This window comes from Pezoporus occidentalis, unplaced genomic scaffold (genome assembly GCF_034315485.1).
Source record: "Pezoporus occidentalis ecotype Australia unplaced genomic scaffold, CSIRO_AGI_Poc_V1 ctg303, whole genome shotgun sequence".
Taxonomy (NCBI): domain Eukaryota; kingdom Metazoa; phylum Chordata; class Aves; order Psittaciformes; family Psittacidae; genus Pezoporus; species Pezoporus occidentalis.
The window spans coordinates 80,386-100,819 of record NW_026914975.1 but is presented as its reverse complement, the minus strand read 5'-3'; the positions used below and the strand labels follow the sequence as shown (position 1 = coordinate 100,819).

General features: G+C 37.2%; 1 protein-coding gene and 1 long non-coding RNA gene across 2 annotated transcripts; one reads left to right on the top strand and one right to left on the bottom strand.

The window, feature by feature from the left end:
* Positions 1–27: 27 nt before the first annotated feature.
* BBS7 (Bardet-Biedl syndrome 7) lies at positions 28–20,380 on the bottom strand. Its single transcript, XM_062627604.1, has 19 exons — positions 20,287–20,380; positions 19,882–19,947; positions 18,870–18,932; positions 17,874–18,049; positions 17,110–17,296; positions 16,329–16,398; positions 15,299–15,415; positions 13,798–13,928; positions 13,189–13,273; positions 11,650–11,752; positions 10,897–11,089; positions 9,407–9,481; positions 8,276–8,341; positions 6,002–6,141; positions 4,733–4,897; positions 3,548–3,657; positions 3,341–3,444; positions 1,651–1,774; positions 28–679 (listed from the first exon to the last, which is right to left on the bottom strand). Exons 1-19 carry the CDS (start codon positions 20,320–20,322, stop codon positions 543–545), a joined length of 2,148 nt encoding a protein of 715 aa, XP_062483588.1. The 5' UTR covers positions 20,323–20,380; the 3' UTR covers positions 28–542.
* Positions 1,062–7,039, top strand: LOC134168182 (uncharacterized). The gene is made up of 2 exons (XR_009966456.1): positions 1,062–2,108; positions 6,940–7,039. It is a non-coding gene; the product is annotated as an uncharacterized LOC134168182 (long non-coding RNA).
* Positions 20,381–20,434: the final 54 nt, after the last annotated feature.

Genomic DNA, 20,434 nt, shown 5'->3' with positions numbered 1-20,434 from the left:
TTTGAAATGAAGAACGAAGACACGGGAGAAGCACGGAGAAAGTTTAATGCGAGCCACGCTCCAACCAGGAGTGAACGTGCAGCTCCAATAGCAGCTGTCTTGACCCTAAAATACAGTTTCTCCCTTCTTCATGCACCCCAGTGACATTAGGTGTGACAACACAAATACCCGCAGCAGGCAAATACCATAGTTAGGTACAGGTTAACACACAGATTTCTTCTACCTTTAGTTAGGTCTGTGAAAAACAGTTTCTCCAGATGTTCTTACAGGTGGAAAAAGTTTTTGCAAGAAGGAAACGGGGTATTTATACCTGATTCTAGGTTTTCTTTAGCTCTCAGGAACATCGTGGGTGTAGATACTCTGCGTGCACTTAACAGTTGATATAAACTAAAGGTGACTACTGCATTCAGTAGGATAATAAATACAAATGAAGCTGAAGTACAACATAGTGTTTTTCTTAAAAAGTGCTTTTGGACTGAATACTGAACTGCCTTGAGTAAAATAAAAAAAAAAAAAAGAAAAATTACCCAGCTTTTCCCTTATCAGGCTGCAGCGTCAAAGAAAGCAATTAGTCCTTCTTGGTCACAGCCATCCAGAGTTTCGAGGAGAAGAGGAACTTTGCTTTTCACATTGGTGCCTTTAAATTTAAATTTATCTATGAAGAGATCCGTGATCATACCTGCAAATGTAAAATTCGAGGAGTATTATTTGCCTTGTTTTCTCTAGCTGACGTATCTCTAAGTCACTATTATGTACCAACTATTCTAATTTAATTTGGGCTTAGAGATGAGATTCTTTTCAAACCTCATGTTTTAAACCATGATTTACTTATAAATAGACCCAAAACAGTTATGACATCACAGATTCCAGCTTCATTCCAAAGCATGTATTTCTGACTTAGAATTACCCACATCTGAAACATAAAAGAGTGAGGAACTATCATGGGATGGGTAAAGGGGACTCTGCTTATGCTGTATATACTTAGGCTTATTACACCTGGCATCTGGCAGAGAATCTCTGAGCTGAGAGGTGACTGGGGAACACCAGAGAAGGTTACAGAATTTCCTTCACTAACTTGGATCATTTTCCACAAGTCTCCCTTCCCACCCCATGTTTAATTTTCTGGTTTTATGATGTTTTGCAAAATTTAACCAGTCATTTAGCTCATACACATTCTTAAATGCCATTGTGAATTTGAATATGATCCTTAATTATGTCCATAAAGACATGGAACATAAGATACATGACAAGAATAAAATAAGCTGTCTGTTAAGAAAAGCCACTTGCAAATAAACCTGGTATCTTCATTCTCAGTAATATGCTTGTGATGCCCAAAAATTCTTGGGTGAACAATTCTTGAGTACCTTTAGAGAGTTACTCGAAGTTTGTAGTAGCATACAAGCTATTTCCAGTATTTGCTAGGCTTTTTTACTACCTTACGTTTAACTTTAGATTTTTATGATCAAAACCAGGATGTAAATATGCAGTCTTGCCTGTATGACCAGACAGTCCTGAACCTAACCAAGTGTACACACTTATCAAATTATTTCAACTCTACTAATTCTTACTTCGTAACAATTACAGTCACATCGAGTGTGCTCTCTGGACATCAAGTTACATTTAAATAAAAAGTTGAATTGATCAACAAACCATAAAGTCTCTCAAGATGTGCAGGTTGTCTCTTGTATTCCTCGAGCAGCTCATCTGCCTCTTCCAAAATGCTGCGGTATTTTGGTAGCAGGAAGTCCACATTTCCTTCATGAACTTGTAATTCCTCAAAGACATTATAAATCATTAAAAATTATCAGCATTTAATTATCATGAAAGCATAAAAGTATGAAGACAGGAGTCTGACAGGAGGAAGTACTTCAGAGACAAAGACAATCGCCTTCCAAACTAGCAGGAGTTACTTTCGAAGTGCTTAATTTTCTAGTCTTATAATGAAATGCCAGATGTCACCTGTCACTTCCTAGACTGGATTCTCAAAATCCTGTGTATTACAGCCTCCAGCTACAAGTACTGCCAGAACAGGATCCCACCACCACCCAGCACCTACAGGATCAAGCCTAGTGGAGGCTCAAAGCCTTCATCATGTCTTCATTTCTAGAGTAAGTAAATGCCTAAAAGGTGTAGCACATGCTGAAGTCTGAGAGTAAAAGTAAACTCTGAAAGCATCACTCAAATTGTGACAGCAAAAAGTTTTAAAGACCTCTTCTAAATGCCCCAGTTTACCATCAGACCAATCTAAGATGATCAATAGTACAGATCTTTTTATTCTCCACAGAAAGACTGTTCTTTTCCAGACAAAAGGTAATTATGCTGTGCATCATGAGTCTGCTAGGATAATAGCTTTCATCAATCATCAGATTATTTTACTGCCTATCAATAAGTTATTATCAAAAAAAAAAAGCAACAAGACTAAAAAAAAACCCAACACATAAAAAAAAACCAAGAAAGAGTTATTGAAGATCTGCTAAGAGAAAAAAAAGCTTAAAACAAGCAAGATGTGCATCATCATTATCACTGCACAAACATAATGTGCATTAACAATAAATTCTCTATTATTCTCACCCCCTGGTTTGTCACATCTAAACCCTATTAAGGTAAAATACTCTTAGTGATAATAAAGGTACACACTATTCTCACTGGTAGTCAGTTTTTCTACTAACTGAAGAGTTCTGGCAACTAGTATTTGATTCCCCCAAAGGACCAGAGAGAATCGGTTGCCTGTTTTCATCTCCGCTCTCCCTCAAAAACCACAAAAAAATACCAACAGAGATGATAGCAAGTCTTTGACAGTAAAATCCTGTTTGCTGAATTTCCAGTTGTTGGAAAAAGGCCAAGAGACAAGCTACCTAACTGGTACCTTCCAAAGACAAACTGTTGAGGAGGAGGTATTAAGCAAAAGATTTAAAAGCAGATAATTCATAAATTACGACACACTGGGATAAAGTTCCAAAGAGAGGGAGCTGCATCTGGCCTGGATGTTCATTCCCAGATCTAAAAAGACCTTCAAAGGTTAGTGGAAAGAAACAAAGGAACTGGAAAATAACAGCAGGTAAAAGGAGAATGTTAGGTGGTAAAGCTGTCTGCCTTCTACTGTCCAGTTTAAGCATCTTCAACATCAGTCAGTAATCCTACACGTTATTCACTAGTTGCATAGTATAAATGGGAATTTTCCTTGAAGAAGTCTGTCTCCTAGATAATTAAAATACATATCCTGGGAACAGAAACTGAATGGAAACCAGAATGACACACATCTGACTTGAGCTGTACAGCTTGGTATCTGACAGCATAATTCCCCCTAAAAAATCCTTCCTGCAGGAGTTCAGATACTTACTCTCAAAGCATCTATTAAGTGAACCTTCTTGGCCAACAGTTGCTGATACTCTAATTTTGGGTGGATAAGCTTTAATGTGTGCCTCACAGATTCTTCATTTATGTCTGGCAGGGAGTGAAAAAAACCCAACAAGCAAATAAATATATAATATTCCATGTATAAGAATATAAAATTGAAGTCAAGGACAACAAAATAGGAAAGTTTTACCATATGCTATGTTGAGATTAATCTTCCTTTTTGTAGCCTCCTTGGAAAGCACATCTTTTAGGATGGATATTGTAGAAATATTGTCAGACTTAAAACATCCCTCACCTTTTCTATAAAGGAAGAAAAAATTTAAATGAACAAACTTAAACACACATGGGTGCAGTAGATTTGTCCCTGCGTTAAAATAGGAGGCCTGTAAGTGAATGTCCCTATCAAAGTAGGCAACCTCTATAAAGGTTGTAATGATTCTCCATGTATCACGTATGTATACACATCTATGCTATTCCGTCCTTCCCAGGGTAATCTTCACAGAGAACACTTTGTTCCATAAATAAAACAAAGCAGTATACACAGATCTCAGGTATACAAAAAGCAGTTATTTTTACTGTATGGCACTAAGGTTACACAAGTAAGATTTCTGACTGTATATATTCCTCCTAAGTTTTATCATTGCCATACCTTGAAGCCAAGCAGGAAAGCTTCAGTCCCAGAAGGGTATTAAAACTTCCCCTTCTCCCTAGCAAACCACCACCCAGCAGCTTTTTACATTATGAGTAGGCAACATGTATGGTAGGTAGGGAGTAGGCTGGAATCTAAATAATTACAACGGGTGTTGTAATAACAGTTCCATTTTCAGGTGGATATATATAATTTGCTGAAGGAAGATATAACTAAGTTGAGAACTGAGTATTAATCTGAAACATAGAAATAATATTTGCCTAATTAAAGCTTCAGAAAAAAGGATTTTAGCTTAATGTTCATCACATTTTTGTTTGCATGAGCATTAAATGCCTTTTTCTGCTGCTCAATAAAAAAAAAAAAGACGTTAGAAAACAATAGGCATTACACAATCATTTCAGGGCTATGTTAGTTAGCTCTATTCTTTAAATTCTAAAAGCAAGCCAACATCTTAACAATATATCAAGCCTTTCTTCCCTGGCAATTTTGGTTTTTTGGACAAACTTAAAGAAAAACCCTATTTGAGATACAGAGTGCATCATTACTGGATAATGCACACCCTGGTAATGTTTGACAAGCCTTTCTAAGAAAGATTCCTATTCTCTTTAGTAGGGTGGGATTGAGGGTAGAGTGGTATGTGTGTGAAATGGTACTTGCAGACTGGTCAAGAATGAAAAAGCAAACCCCACAGCATAGTCACATTGCATTTAATTAATTGTATTTTACCTGTAAGTGCTTTCAAGCTGTGTACCCAGGAAGGTGTTCTGAAAATAAAAGGTTATGCTCTCTCCAGCGGGAGTCTTTTCAGGCACCTCAGGCAAGCAAAACACAACCCATGAGTGAATTTCAGCAAAACTGAACTGGCCTTTGAGCGTCAGTGTATTCATAGGTCTGTGACATTATGAAATTAACAACAAAAAACAAAGCAGTTAATGAAGGAGGGGCACTGCTAGTGCACTAGTTACTCATACGAAAAAAAGGTTAGTTTCACATTGTGGTTTATTTTTAATCTACACCCTGGGAAATGTCAGGTATCTTGCTAAGTAGTTACATCTTGTAGATTACAGCTACTTTTATGTATTTCAAGACTAAAATCTACGAGTACATTCAAATTTGGTCTCCTAGCAGGCATGTCAGAACTGGCCAAGACACTAGTTGGAAGTTTCTGACATATCTCATTTCAAGTTGTTCAACCTGAAACTTACAACAAAGGTAAATATCTGATAATACAGTATATATGACAAACAGCCTCAACAACCTCCCATGGCATAAACCACAGACACAGCATTTATTTCAAGAATGAGGCATAATGGGGCTCATTTGCGCGCTGAAGCATTTACACATAAAAGCATTTTATATCATTCCTTCAATCTTCATGTTCTGTTCTGAAGCAAGCAACACTTTGGTGACAATACAAGATGTTAACTGGAGGTGGGGGAAAAAATCAAGAAGACATTGCATAAAATACTAGGATCTTAACAGAGAGATAAGGAAAAAAAATATCTTGGCTCAGTTTTGGAGCCAAATTAGCTATGGGAAAGAACTGTATTAAAAGGGTGGAGGGGAGAATAAGGCTGAAACTGAAAAGACTATGGTTAGTAACCTATAGTTACTAAAGTTACTATACTAAAGTTACTAAAGTAACTATAGTTACTAAAGCCTATGGTTAATAACACTTAAGTTTCATTTCTACCACACCCTCAGCTCTACTAACACATGGGGCTGCACTATAACCCAGGTCAATAAAGTGAAAAACAAAACAAAAAGCCAACCAAAACCCCTCCCACCAAACCCTGTAAACAAGGGTAAAAGTTGACAAGGAACCCATTAAACCCACATTTTGTGTCAGAAAACCCACAAAATGGAACAACAGGCTCAAAATTGTAAGTTAGAGGTTAGAAATGATGCACTCAAGTTTATAGAGTAAAACATTGTTTCAATTGGATTTTGTCAGTTTTTCAAGAGAAGGTGGCATTGATTTTTCTTTGCAAATACCTGTCATGGTCAATAGAATGAGTTCTTTGATGAAGTGAAAGTGGTTTAATTTGATATTGATGAACTTGGCAAGTTTTTGGTTGAATTTTTGGAGTTATATATGCTTGAAGTGTCCCATACTGACCTTCAATAGACCGAACCTGCAGAAATAAAAGCAGAACCCACCAAAAGGAACAAAAGGGAAATTATTAATTTACCATGATTTGGAAAATCAGTGGATGTTCAAAATGTGTTAAAAAAATACTGATGTAATTCAGAAATATTTATAGTACTCTATTTACTTGATAGTGCCACTATAAATAAAGCATTACAAGAATGCTTTAAAACCATACGAAGTAGCACCCAGTGAAGTGCTGTTATTTAGATAAATGAGCTGTTAAGAAAATAAAACCCTCTAACTTGCTTCTTGATCAGTTAAATTAAAAAGTCTGCTGACTTGCTTCTAATTCTGCAGTGGCACCATTTTTTTTAATATTTTTTTTAGTTAAGGAAAAGATACATTCTGTAGCAGCTGGCAGCAAAGGATACATTAAGAAATTCAAGAGAGAAAAGTTAATTTCAAAATATGAGTTCATCTCTTCATAACAATCAAAGTTCTTCCTGAGCTATTTTTGGAAGAGTAAGTGGCCAAGTTTAAGTTTGAGTCTTGGAATACCCAACAAGCAGGGTGTATAAACACATTCAAGACACAGGACACCCTCTCCATACCTTGCAGAACATACCAATGCATCAGTCACTTCTCAGCTACACAGATTGCACTAAGAAGTCTGCCCCTCAAGCAGAACTGACAGAAATAGGAGTGTCCCACCTGTAGCATCAACACCACTGTAAAAGTAGGGCAGGAGAGCTACTGAAACAGCTTTATACAAACAAAAGAGGAGACTGGAGTTCAAGTAAAGGTTTGCTTTATAATCTTGATCATATCCCCTATTTTATAGGGTCCTGGAACTCAAAAAGCAGCATTTGGCAGGAAGACATCTGCTTAAATGTTTTGAATACAAATAAGTTAGTAAAGAGTTATTTTTGGAAATAAAAGCACCAAGACTTAAAAGTTGTATTATCTTGCATCTGCATAGGCGAAGTACAAAAAGAGAATGAACTCCACGTGACAAGTGTAAATCAGTGGAGATCCCGAATACATTGTGGTGAGGTGGCAGTAGAACCTGTACAGATCAAATCCATCACATCAGGATCCAAATCCACAGGGTCTGATGACACTTGGCACTATGATGACACACAACAGCAAGCTTATAAATGTTTTTAGTGGGAGAGTAAAAAATACCCTCTTTTTATCATGAATGCATTTGATTCATTTTTCCTGTGTTATTTACTCTTTACCTAGTAAAAGGTACCTATTAAAGGTGGCCAAGGTCATATTCCTAAATTAAAATATGAGAACTGAGACACAGGAAGATCAAGTGACCTCCTCAGAACCAATAAACCCACTAACAGTATTTCTTAAGAAAGGGACCTGGGAAATAAGACTCTTAATTCTGTACACTAGGTCCATTATTGCAACCTCACCAACAAACAGATAACCACCCCCAACTTCCCCACCCTTGATGCAACTCATGAAGGCTTAAATTTCTAATGACAATATTCTGACTGAGAGTTTTAGATAAGTAAACGCAGATTAGGAGGCTTCAGTGTTAGGCAACTAAATAAAGAGAAAACCCAGAGCCTGAGCTGTGGGCATGTTGAGGATTTTCCTAATTGTGATTTCCTTCATTATTTCTCCAGGTGGTAGTCACAAAACATGGGAATTTGGTGATTCTTTAAAAATAAAACACCCCCATGCCTTTAGTATAGTAAGCATGGAATGACTGGATTCACTTCCTCTCCAAAATAAATATCCAGTCTATATTCCCTTGTTACTTCCCAGTGTAACTTCCTTCTAATGCTTCTGAGGCCAAACAGTGCCAGAGCTTTCTTTCCCACGCCTCTCTCCATTTTACTTGATTCTGGCAATGGTGTGTGGAATTATTTTCACAATCTGTGATTTCCCCACTCCTTTCATCATAAGGACATTTATGAAGGACCCCAGGCTCCCCTCTGAAGGAACACATTTTTTAGAAGCTTTTAGAAACCCTAACACACAAATATAAAGGAACACAAGCCCCAGACTAGAAGGTGCTCAGGAAACAGCCAGCCCTAGAAACTGGACTGATCATTTGCCCCGGCTAGGCAGTCAGTCCAGGTGGAGATCCCTCCATTCCAAAGCAGACATCTACACAACCATGAATTTATTGTAAAAAATATTTTGGAGCATTTTACCTTAAGTTCAAGTCTTGTAGTATTTGCTTGGCATCGGTAAGTTGCAAGAAGAAAGTTGCTATTTGGCTGTAAAGAACAGAAAACCAGAAAAATAACACAAAACAGTCCGTGGATTCACAAAAGTTCTACTGGCCTGTTTTAACTGGTCTGTTTTACATGTACAGTAAAGTTTTTGCCGTTTTTGTACAGCTATTTTACAAAAGTTAAATACAAAAAAGTAATCTTTGGTTCTCTTGATTATTCCCATTAATTTTAATTACAGTAGAATTAAAAAAAAAATCTTTGTATAAAGAGAAATCAACTGAAGTCTCTTAATACTACCATTAAAATTACACAGATATCTACTTTTCATCTGAAGAATGCATGTCAGCCTGCCCCACTCATCTGTAGTATTAGTCCAACATCCACAAGCTGAAGCAAGATGGGTAAGAAAACGCACCCAGAAAAGCCAAATTAATCATCATAAATGACAAGAAACTTAAAGTTGATTTCTGAAAGCTTCAGGGTAGACCAATGATGTGCAAACTTAGTTCTTAAAACTAGAACACCCAGAGGACTGTTATAAGGAAAAAGACTTCACAGAAGATTTTGATAATGCTAAGACAGTTTCTGCATCTTCTCCCTGGCCCTAAACATCATTAGTAATTCTGCACGTATAAGTTTATAATTATTACATAAAAAAATGAACTTAAACATATGACTCCCTATGCAGCAGAATTTTCACATTCTTAAGTGATTTTTAAGAGACGAACTAAGTAAAAATATAATGTCCTTCACCTAAATTACTTTGAAGTATATAGATAGTGATAGTGGCAAATTCAGAGAAGAGACCAAAACTGAATGTGTCTTTCATATCCCTGATCAGACAGGAAAAAAACCCAAGAGAGCAGTTGCCTCCTCTCCTGGATCCTTTTGCAGACATAAGATTTGCCTTATGTCAGAACTTGCTACTAACTCCTAATTCTGCAGTACCTCTGATGAAGCTGAGCTCTCCAAAATTACCAAATAGGAAGTTTAACTGCATGTATTTAAAATGACAAATATATAAACCCAAATCGTATTTTTACTATACATTATTAAGAGTTTTCATCATGCAATCTCTATAAATATCATCTCTTTTGTTTCACTTACCTCAGAATCACAGCTGCTAAAACTAACAACAGCAGAATTTTTATCCACATCCAGCAAGTCTACTGGGACATCACTCTGCAGAACATAAGAAAAATAAAGAGCTTAAGTTCCTGAGTAGCTTCTAATGCATTTATCTTCCAACTGTCATCAATTGTTTTAATAAGGGAGAGGAAATGATTGCTTCATCCATGAGGTAAAAGTCTAACAACATACTACTTAATCCCGGCATAAGATGATGATCTTTCTCTTACTCTCTTATGGAGTCCCAAACTCTTGTGTGGCTGACTTAAACAACTTCAGTATAAGATGTATAACTATCTTTCAGACATGAAAATATACTTAATCCATATGCATGATGTATATTCATGATTGAAGTGTTTCCCTATTTCAATAGGGGGATTACAATATTCAAGAAACCAAGGATCATAATACATAATGATTAAAGATCCTTTCACTTACAGTGACCTTTCTGACACAGACCATTTCTTACCTAGATGTGTTTTCACTGGAATTAAAATTAAATCTAATACTGTTTTAAAAATGAGATTAAAAGGTATTAGGATGATTCATTGCTTGATTTGGTAATGCTTTATATCTTCACAGAAGTACCAGGAAATGCTGATAAATATGTAACATACTTCCTAAAAAAAATTAAAAAAAAACAGTTCTATTGTCTTTTCACAGCAAAAGAATATCAGATACTGGTTTATATTTCTTTAAATAAAAGGCCATAAGTTCTAAATTCTACATTAAATTCAGGGCAAGACTAAACAATTTCATTATTCCTCACTTAGGTATGGAAACAGAAGATACTATAGAGCTGTAGCTGAGCATTGCTCTAATAACACCCTTAATGAAAATAGATTTTGATTAAGAATTGAAAAATAAAATCTTACAGTAGTTGTCTCCCATTTGTTATGGCAAATTCCTCGTCTATTTTTTCTCCCAATGCATATCACCAGAGAAGGTAATTCAGTACCATTACTCCTTCTGACTACCAAAGATACCATTAATTTCAGCTGATGAAGTAAGAGAAATTATTAATTAAGGCTGCTCTACTTGGCAGGAGTATTTATCATCAACTGCACACAAATCAGATGCTGTTCCACACTGAAAGTGCACAGGTGGCCCATACCATTCTGAAATTAATTTTCCACAACAGAGGGTACTTAACTGAGGAGTGAGAATCTGTACCTCATTAAGATGAGCGAGTTAGTTGCTATTTAAATAAGGAGGGACATGCAAAACAACATATTACACAGAAACCTGCTAGTACAGCAGCCATTTTAGTCTACTTTGGTAGGGCAACCTTGCTGTGTTCAAGAAAAGTTTAAATTGTGTTTGTTCCATAACAAGCATTTACAACAGGTACTTCACCACTGCAAGGCTCTACACTTTATTTCTCTCTTATAACAATTCAGACATTTAAAAATCCATATACTTCTGATACTATAACTTGGATTTTTGAACTAGGAAGTCTCCACACTCACCTGCACCAGGACATAATCTATAGCTGTCTGCACCTCCAAGATGAGGCTGTAACTAGCATCATCCTTAGTCAATGTAAACTTATCATTCACATTAAATGCAGGTACTGATGAAATAGCAGTACTGGATTGAGAAGACTGCTGATACTTTTCACGTTCCTGAAGTACTTTCATCTGCAAGTGTTGCAGTTCATTCCTAGAAAAGGGAAACCATATATAATGTCTAAAAAAAGCAACTAGAAAAACTATCCTAGAAATTAAGTAGATTAAGCTTGCAAGGCAGTCATGTTTATCTTCTGTCCACAATTTTCCAAGCAGTGACTGGTACACTCCTTCCACATATATAACAAAGACAAAATATAAACAATATCAGATGAAAATGTAGTTTCTACTGTACCTTGCCAAAAAGGATTTCTACAAGTCACAGGAAAGGACAACTTTTTCCTTCAAAAGTAATACACATTGTGAGTGACATGCTAGCGCCTGCTTTCCTCCCATCACTTAGAAGCTATAAGCAGCATAGAAGAAGGGAATCTTATCTTGCTGATACTGAGGGAGAAGGCATTAAGACATCAGCAAATGAAGGCAAGATAGAAAGAGACTGAAATGAAGCTGATACTCATTTCTGCTTTAAAAAGGCTTGCTTCTACTTCTAGATACATTAAATAGAAAATCCAGTCAGATAGGAAGTAAAGATGACATTTCAGCTTTTAACATTTCAATTCTTCTATTTAATTTTCTTTCTAGTGCAATTACCTTAAGGATGAAATCTTGCTCTGCATTTCTTGACTTAATTTTAGTTCTTCACCTGATCCACCTTCTCTATGGACAGGTTCTGTAGTCAGTCCTGTCAGCCAGCCTAAACCAATATATGAAGTTTATATTCCTTATAAGCTATAAAGAAAAGTCTACACTCAGCTTTTGTATGTGTGGAGTGATGTTTGTTCCAGATACTGGGTAGAGAAAACCAAGTCTTGAACTTAATCCTTTCGTTGGAGGATTGATCTAGGCACTGAGCATGGGTTTTTATGGATTTTATTCTTAACTTTTAACATTACTTATTCTTTTCATTAAGTACTTCGAGCAGTAAATCCCTCTGCAGCAGTTTTTAACTGAGTGCTTACATTTTTTCCCACCTCTATTTTATGCTAAAGTTCTTTGCAGTACTACAGCTGAAAGCAAAACAAACCAAAGAGCTGTGTAATGCGTTCATAGCAAAGTGTATGTTGCAACTGTGTGCTTTCAGGCTGAATGCTGCCCCTTGGAGGGAAAAACCACAAATCATCTTTTTGTTTACGTAATTACACCACAGAAGTCATTTACTGCCAGGCTTCACGTGTCATTTTTACTGCTCTAAAGCACTACTTTTCCTACTCTGCCAGGCTCAGTCTACTGCACATCCTACCAGAGATTACACCTTTGAAAACCCACAGGTGAACCCAAGCTTTCGCTTTTTTCTTTCTTCTAGGATTCATGGATCTTTATAACATTCCCAATAAAAGAAGCCACAAAAGACTTTGACCACAGTATGGTTGCAGCCTATCATACCAAAACAATCATATGAGGTGAGGTATAAGAGTCTTTTAATCACTGAAAGACTATTTGAAAGAGGTGTACTTGAACACTGCTACTTCTCAATAACCCACTGAGAATTGTAACTTGCCACAATACATTATTTTGAATATGAGAGGTTTCAGTAGGCTGTTTTTTCAGCACTGAAAATAACCAAAGATAGAGAATTAGCAATATTTTATCTCCCAGCAGTTAACACATGCAGCATGTTTATTGTGGCCTCTCTAAGAGTCAGGCCAATAGGTCAAATCCTACAGAGGGGCTGCTGAGACACTCACCAGGGAAGCTGAAAAGCATCTACTGAAAGCAAAATCAATCCTATTCAAAGCTCTATGAAGCTGAAGAGGAAGGAAATTACATAAAAGACAGGAAAACAACAACAACAAAACTTGCCTATGTCTCAGTATTTTGAATCCAAAAAGTCATACATAATTCCTTCAGACATAACATATTATTTCACCAGTTAGGCAGCAGTCTACACCAAAAAATAACCATCTGGTGTGTTACACAGCAAAACACGTAATGAATATCTTAGAATATAAAAAAATAGTTTTAAGTGTGAATATTAAATCAGAAGAGATCTTTTCAACAAAACACTATCCTGGCTCCAATCAGTACAAAAAAATTAAGGGAAGTGAGCTGTATTAACAACATAATCTGCTTAATTTTTATCACATCACCCACCCTATGTGACATTTATTAAGTAAATGATACAAAGCTTACCCGAGTATGTGCATACTAAAATTTCATCGTATCCATCTTTTCCTACACAGCCACCCTGGATTGACGTAATGCTCTCCGGTAAAGCCTTCAAATAAATGCATTCAAGCAGAGGGAAATATTACTGCACTCATTTTAAAAGTTTAGGGGGTTTTGTGGAGTTTTTAGGATTCCTTCTCCTACCTGCATCACAAGACACCTCCAGAGATGCACAATATCTAGACTTACAAATGAGTAAGTGAGCTGATGACTGTCAGTTACATCGGTGTGTTTTAACAAATGCATTCCAATTCTACTGTGCATAACAAAAGCATTAAAAAGCAGTTTAAAGCAAAACGCTCATGGATTACATTTTTCCAGCAGGAGCTAACAATCTGACTGAAGGCTGAAATAACCACTAGGGATCGAATCTACTCTTTTGATTTTTCCTCAGATCAAGACTATTTTACTATACTGCTTTGAAGTTCATGTTGTCAACGTTATAGAGCTTATCAAATTAAATACAAGCCACACATTTTAGTAGTAATGATCTTGTAAATAAGTTTTGTAACACATGGCTGGTTTTTAATTCATTTTTTTCAGCAAAGAAGAATATGATAAACATGGGCTTACATGATCATATTGAAGGACGAGATCATCTGCACTTTGAAAGTTATAGATTTCTAGCATTCCGTCATCTCGTCCAACAAGTAATTCTTTAACTCCATCTCCCAGAATGTCAAAACTGTCAATACATAATATACCTAATGAAAAAGAAAACTATTTACTTCATCTTTATTTGTTTGTGACACAATGATACATAGGCCACATTAAATTACATAGAAATAAGATTCTTGGTCAGCTGGTTTTTATTAATGCTATTTCTGGATGAGTCCACTAGAGGGCTGAAGTCTCCCACCTATGCCTGAGGTTTAAGCTTGTACAGTGAGTTTTACAGCAACCAATTCCAAACCAAAACTACTGAAGAGAGACCCCTTCTGCTGTTCAAATAGCTTAATTCTGAGGGGTTTAACTCTTCCTCATCAAACATTTCCTCAGATGAACTTATTTTTCTGTCCACACTACTGTAACTTTGTCAGTTGAAGAAGCAAGCATTCTTGAGTTCTTATAATTGACTTAAAGCTATTGGTAAATGGACTGTTCTGGCTAAGGTGACAGAAAGAGGGATCTGACTTGTGCCAGATCTGGACTAGGTACTGCTACTCAACACGTTAGTGGAAAAACCCACTACCAGCACATGTTGAACCAGCCTATGACAGCTAATCTTGTTTGGACAGGAAAGAGAGAGAGGGTCTGGAAGAAAGAAAAGCAGCAGAGAGACAGTTTGTACAAGAATATGAAAATCAAGATGCAGTGTAACTTTTATGACTCATATGTATTTCATATTAAGAGTAAGGACATATGAGAAAGCATTTTAGGAAAATAATTTAGCAATAGCTTTTATGATATATTTAAATTTAAAAATATTATATCTGTTTTATTCTTGGTCTTCTCCTTCACAAAGGTGTAGGGGCTAATAGATGCTGCAGAAGCAGCATACCAAGGCTAAAACAGGGGAAGTGTTGTACTATGCTTTGTTAAGCCTTATTCTGGAGCTTTAATGAAAGCCTTATTCCATCTTTAGACAAAACTCCCTTATAGGGGCTTTTTTTTTTTTTTAATAGAAAAAGAAAAAAAGAAAAAAAAACAAATAAAGACAGACTTGCAGGAAAGATACTAACCTTCCCTCTGAAGAGACTTTAAGACCACTGAACATCCAAAAAATCCAGCAGGTATATTTGCACTTAGAAATAGTCATGAAATGATAAAACCCTGAAGTAAATATGTATGAATCAATGCTCCTTTACAAATGCCAGGGTAGTGTAAAAATAAAAGTATGCAAAAGTGTTGGAAATAATATGAACAGAAAACCCAAAGGAAGAGAAACCGATCAGAATCATTTCTAAGAAAATCAGAAGAATGAAAGGGAGAGCTTACTCATATTAATAGCAAATACTGACATAATTACAATTTCCCTCAAAAGTATCGATGAATAAGATTTCCTGATTATTAGACTTGTAATAAGGCCTCACATATGCTGGAAAGCTAAAGAGTGAGAGACTGAGACACATACCTCCTCTCTTTTTGTCATTTCCAACTTCACACTTGGGTACAGGCTTGGTACCAGTAATCTGAGTAAGACCCAGTTTACCATCAGAAGTTCCATACACAATTTCTTCTCCAGAATCACCTGAACACATAAACTGAATTAACAATCAATAAAATCAAGTACACCAGTTTCAAAAATTTGAAAGTGTTGTTTAATTACACTCTATAGCCCAAAGGAAAAGGAAAATGCTAACATTAGTGCTGTATAACAGAACTGTCAGGCTGTAAAACCAAAAATTAATATATGCAAACTGCACCTGTTCTGACAACTTGTTCCTGGCTATCACTCTTCTGTGTGTGAATGCCCCCCCTGTACTGCAGTTATGCCTAAAACCCATTCATAATCCAATACTTTAAATTTCAGCTATCAAAATGCCTTTATAGAAAGGAAACAAAGAGATAAATTCAGAACACACATCCAACAGTGAATGTTGTGCCAAGACTTCAGCACAAGTAAGAACTACTTTTCCAAGCTCTTGATGTCATTGCCACACAATTTAACTGAAACTAAATTAAGCACCAGATTAACACACTAAAGCGATTTCGATTAGGTTAGATTAGCAAAAGGGATAATCAAACTATTTTAAGCTTGATCCTTCCAGTCTTAGTTTGTATGAAGTCTACTCAATACTCTCATCCATCCATGGACAGGTGCAGCTAGTGATTCTAGTTCTGGAAAACCACGTGCAAGAGAAATCCAAAACCTCAATTTTGACAAGGCCCCCCAGAGCCCAGTTTGTATTTACACAATGAGACTACCTCATATCTCGCTGCTCTTGTAAGAGGCTTTCAATTAACTGTGAACATAATTTAGAACTAAACCAGTCATATATGCGTGTGTTGATATTTATTTATGTGTAATAAACTCCATCACCTAGTCAGTTTTCCGCAGCATTTTTAACATTAAGGCAAAATGTAATTAACAAGGCAGTAAAATCCTAAAAATACAGTAAAATCATATTATTTAGTTATGTGTATGTTCGAAATCTTGTTACCCCCATTTCCATTTAGAGCAAGAACAGCAGGTGGTCCAGGAACTTCCACTTCATACAGTAAATCAGATCCCTAAAGACAAAAAGAGCTATCTTGAAAGAATTTTGTAAAAAACAAGCAAACAAGCAAACAAGCAAACAGAAACCCAACCAAAACCCACAACATCATCAAAAAAGCCCCCACAAATAAACAACCAATCAAACCACAAAACAATAACCCAAAGCATAAGGAAAAAATTATTATGGATAGTAGTAACTGATATACTTCACTTGCACAAAATCCCCACACCAATGGGAGAACCATTTCTAAGCCAAAACAGGGTAAAGTTTATATAAATAAAAATCCAGGACTCTTGAAATGTGCTATTGTTAAAAATAATCTGTGAATTTGGCAAATACATTTGTTAAACCACTTGATATTACTTAGACCTGTCACAAAATTAACTTGTGAAAGTAAGAATTTCCAAACTGATAAAGACTTACTTAGGTATTAAATTCCCTTATGTAAGCACTTTCAGTTTGAAGGGATCAATTTCTTATTTACCTCTTCCTATGAATTCCAAAGCCTATTTATAGTGGGTTTATTAATCCTCATTCTGCAAGTTTATAATAATGATTTTCCTTTAAAAAATAAATAAATGTACCAGCATTATAGACAGCAACACTGTCAAATAAGATACAATATGTTTATCCTTACAGTGTTTTAAGCCATGCTGATATGTTGATTTCCTCAAGAATTAGTCCAATTCTATGGCATCAATACACAAAACATAAGTATTTTAACCTGTAAAACTCTCAGGAGTCTATCTTGACACGCAAGTACTGGTGTAATGCAATTCACTTTATGTACAGGAAGGCAGAGAACATCATTGATTTTATCTCCTGAGAGGTAGTAATGATGGTCTTTGCAGTCGCAGTAATGGTTATAGATGTAGCTTGCACAAAGAAAGAGATCTGCTCCTGAAATATGCCTGAGAAGAAGAAAAGACTTTCTGTAGCATTTTCCCAACATAGTTGCAGTGATAGTCTTTTAGCCTTTCTACTGCTGGTAAATTCAAGGCATCAGGGGCCCCACAAGCTGTTCCAGCTATTAAAAAGTTTCTTATGAATGCTAAACACACATGATTCTTATAGGTTTGTCTCAATGCAAAATCCTACAAATAGAAGTTTAATTATTATATTTTGATGGTATTAATTCTTCCCAAGCCAGTTTATATATATGGCAGCATTTTACAACACAAACCAAAAAGAAAAGTAAAAGATTTGTTCCTCATCTGCCAGAGGAAGGGTATGTGTATGTGATAAAATAACCCAGCTGTGCTCACCTACATCTGTACCGATGTGGGTGCCTCCATACCCCTCCCAAGTCCCCTACTCTATCTAAGCTTCCCTATGATTTTCTAAGTTCCTTCCTACATGTCATGGCACAAGTAAAGCTGGACTGACACTCAGCGTTACTTACAAGCACACAATACAGTGAAAAATATCATTTAATAAAATTATAAACTGTCTGCTGTGGCTATGAAAAAAATTGCAAAATACACATACATAGCTTTGATGCTTTCAGTAAGGTTAGTTTCAAACGAAAGAAACTGCTTCCCTCTTTTTGTGAAACCTCTCACTTCTGATCCTGTAGCCACAAAGATTTTTTCTTGTGGTGTATTAAGAGCCCCTCCCAATTCCAATCTTGCAATTTTTTGGCCTGGCAGTGTCTTGAACACTGGCTGTAAACAGAAAAATAGTTTTCATCATCACAACTTTGTATTTATGATAATCTTTTAACATAAAGGATAACAAATTTGCTTTACAATTTTTGGCAAAACTAAAATACTATGGATTATTTGTGGACAAAAATAATCTGTACATTTCAGAATCACAAAGCAATCAAGCATTTTATATGTTGGTAAGTATAAAATGCTGAAAATACAATAAATTAAAACTTTATTATTTCAGTGTTATCCATCCATAGGAAAAATTCAGCATTGCAGGTAGCTGTAAGTTTTTTGTTTGGTTGGTTTTGGTTTGTTTTGTTGTTTTTTTTTAAATAACAGTGACTCACTCCCTTCCGCTTATATGTTGCATTTTTATTCCAGAAGACTACATAGATTTCTTTGTGTTCCCTTAAGGGGGGGAAATGATAAAATTTTATTAAGTTGGGCAAAGGTCTAGTCTCATAAAAAGCAACCAGTTTGGCAAAATCCCCTAAGGTGAGTGATTTAGTGACTCACTGAGGGCTTTTGTCCAGTCACAGTAACAGACTACCCATACAGACTTAAGCCCAAGTGAGCTGCAGAACAAAAGGTGTTAAACTGACCTTCTCGGTGATGATACACGGTAATGCGTGACTCTACAACTGTAGAGGACCGTGTGCTTGTCCAGGCATGAAATCAGCATGCCCTCATCATGGCTAGCAATCAGTCCACAGCTCTACCTAGACACCTTCTACAGGTATCTTATTGGCCATGTCAATAAAAACAAGGCTTTTAAAGTTCATAAGGAAGAATATTTAAAAAGTAAAACTTGGAATGGAACATTTCCACTTACCACAGCTTCTCCTTTTTTTATGCCAAAACATGTAATGACCCCATCCTGATCTCCAACAACCACCTTCAAAAGTATAACACATTGTTATTTTTTACTACATGCATAGATATTTTCAAATAATACTTTTCCTATGTTAATATTTTTCTGTATTTAAGTACTTTGCATTCTACACTACTTATTTTACATAGCTCTATGGGAGTATGCATTGGAAAGCTAGGTCAACCGTTACACATAGGACACTAAAGCCTAAGAACAGTGGTTTAAGCAAAAGCATTTCCAATCCTTTTCCTGCTTCTTCTTGCAAACACCAGCAACCATCATATGGAATACTCCAGAAAATGCATATTTGGGAATAGCTGTATTTTCAAACTGAGAATGTATTATTAAAACCAAACATACACTGTTATTTCTATTGAGTTTTCCTAATTAAGTTTCCTAAGCTTGAACTTACATTAAGGAAAAATTTAAAATAAATATTTCATCTATATTAACTGTTAGCAAAACAGAAATAGAGAAATACACAAGAACTCCCTTGTGGTTTGAGCAATGCCTTAAGCTTTAAAAATTGCTTAGTGGTCCTGAAAGTTTTTCAAGTCCAAATTCAGATTTTTGGGTTGTTTTGTTTTGGGGTTTTATTGTTGATGTTTTCTCCAAAATGTTCCAAAAACATCGGCTCCAGAGGTTTTTTTCCTATCACAGAATCATGGAATAGTTTGGGTTGGAAGGAACCTTAAAGATCATTCAATTCCAACCCCCTTCCACAGGCAGGGACACCTTCCACTAGATGAGGCTGCGCCAAACCCTGTCCAAACCTGGCCTTGAACACTGCCAGGGATGGGTCAGCCACAGCTTCTCTGGGCAACCTGCGCCAGTGTCTCAGACTCTCATAGAGAAAAGGCTTTTTCCTAATAGCTAATCTAGACCTACCTCCATGGCATACTACCTAAAGAACCTCACGAGACGATTAAGAGTATTTTCGCGGTACATTCCACAGTGTCGCGACAGGCGCTACCTTCTGCGTGGCCTTTCGCCCCGACGCGGGAAGCAGCCTCATTGTCTTCTGCGCCGTCACCCCCACCTGTTAGCAGACACGCTGTCACCAGGACGCAACGGGGCTGAGGCGCGACACCGGTGTGGGCCCAGCCCCGCTAAGGCGGCTCTGGAGCCGCACATCCTAGGGCCGAAGCGGGAGGCCTGCCCGGCCCCGGGACCGCAGGCCGGCGCTTCACACCCGCCCCCCCCCCGAAAGCACCGTGGCCCTCCTTCGGGCTTCTCACCGGCCCCACCACCCTATCGTGAGGCCGCCGGACGACTTCCCCTCAGCCACCGCCTCACCCCGTGGCCTAGGCCACCCGCGCTCGCCCAGCCCGCTCCCCGGGGTACCGGCACAGCGGTGCTGCCCGCTGCCCGGACCCACCTGCAGGTAGTCCACGCGGGCCAGGCTCAGCTCCATAGCGCCGACGGGACGCACCCCCGGAGCTCCCACAGCTCCCGTTACCGCAGCAACCGAGCCGGCTGCCCCTCGCCGCGAGGGGCGGGTCCGCAGCGCGGCCTGCGGCGCAATT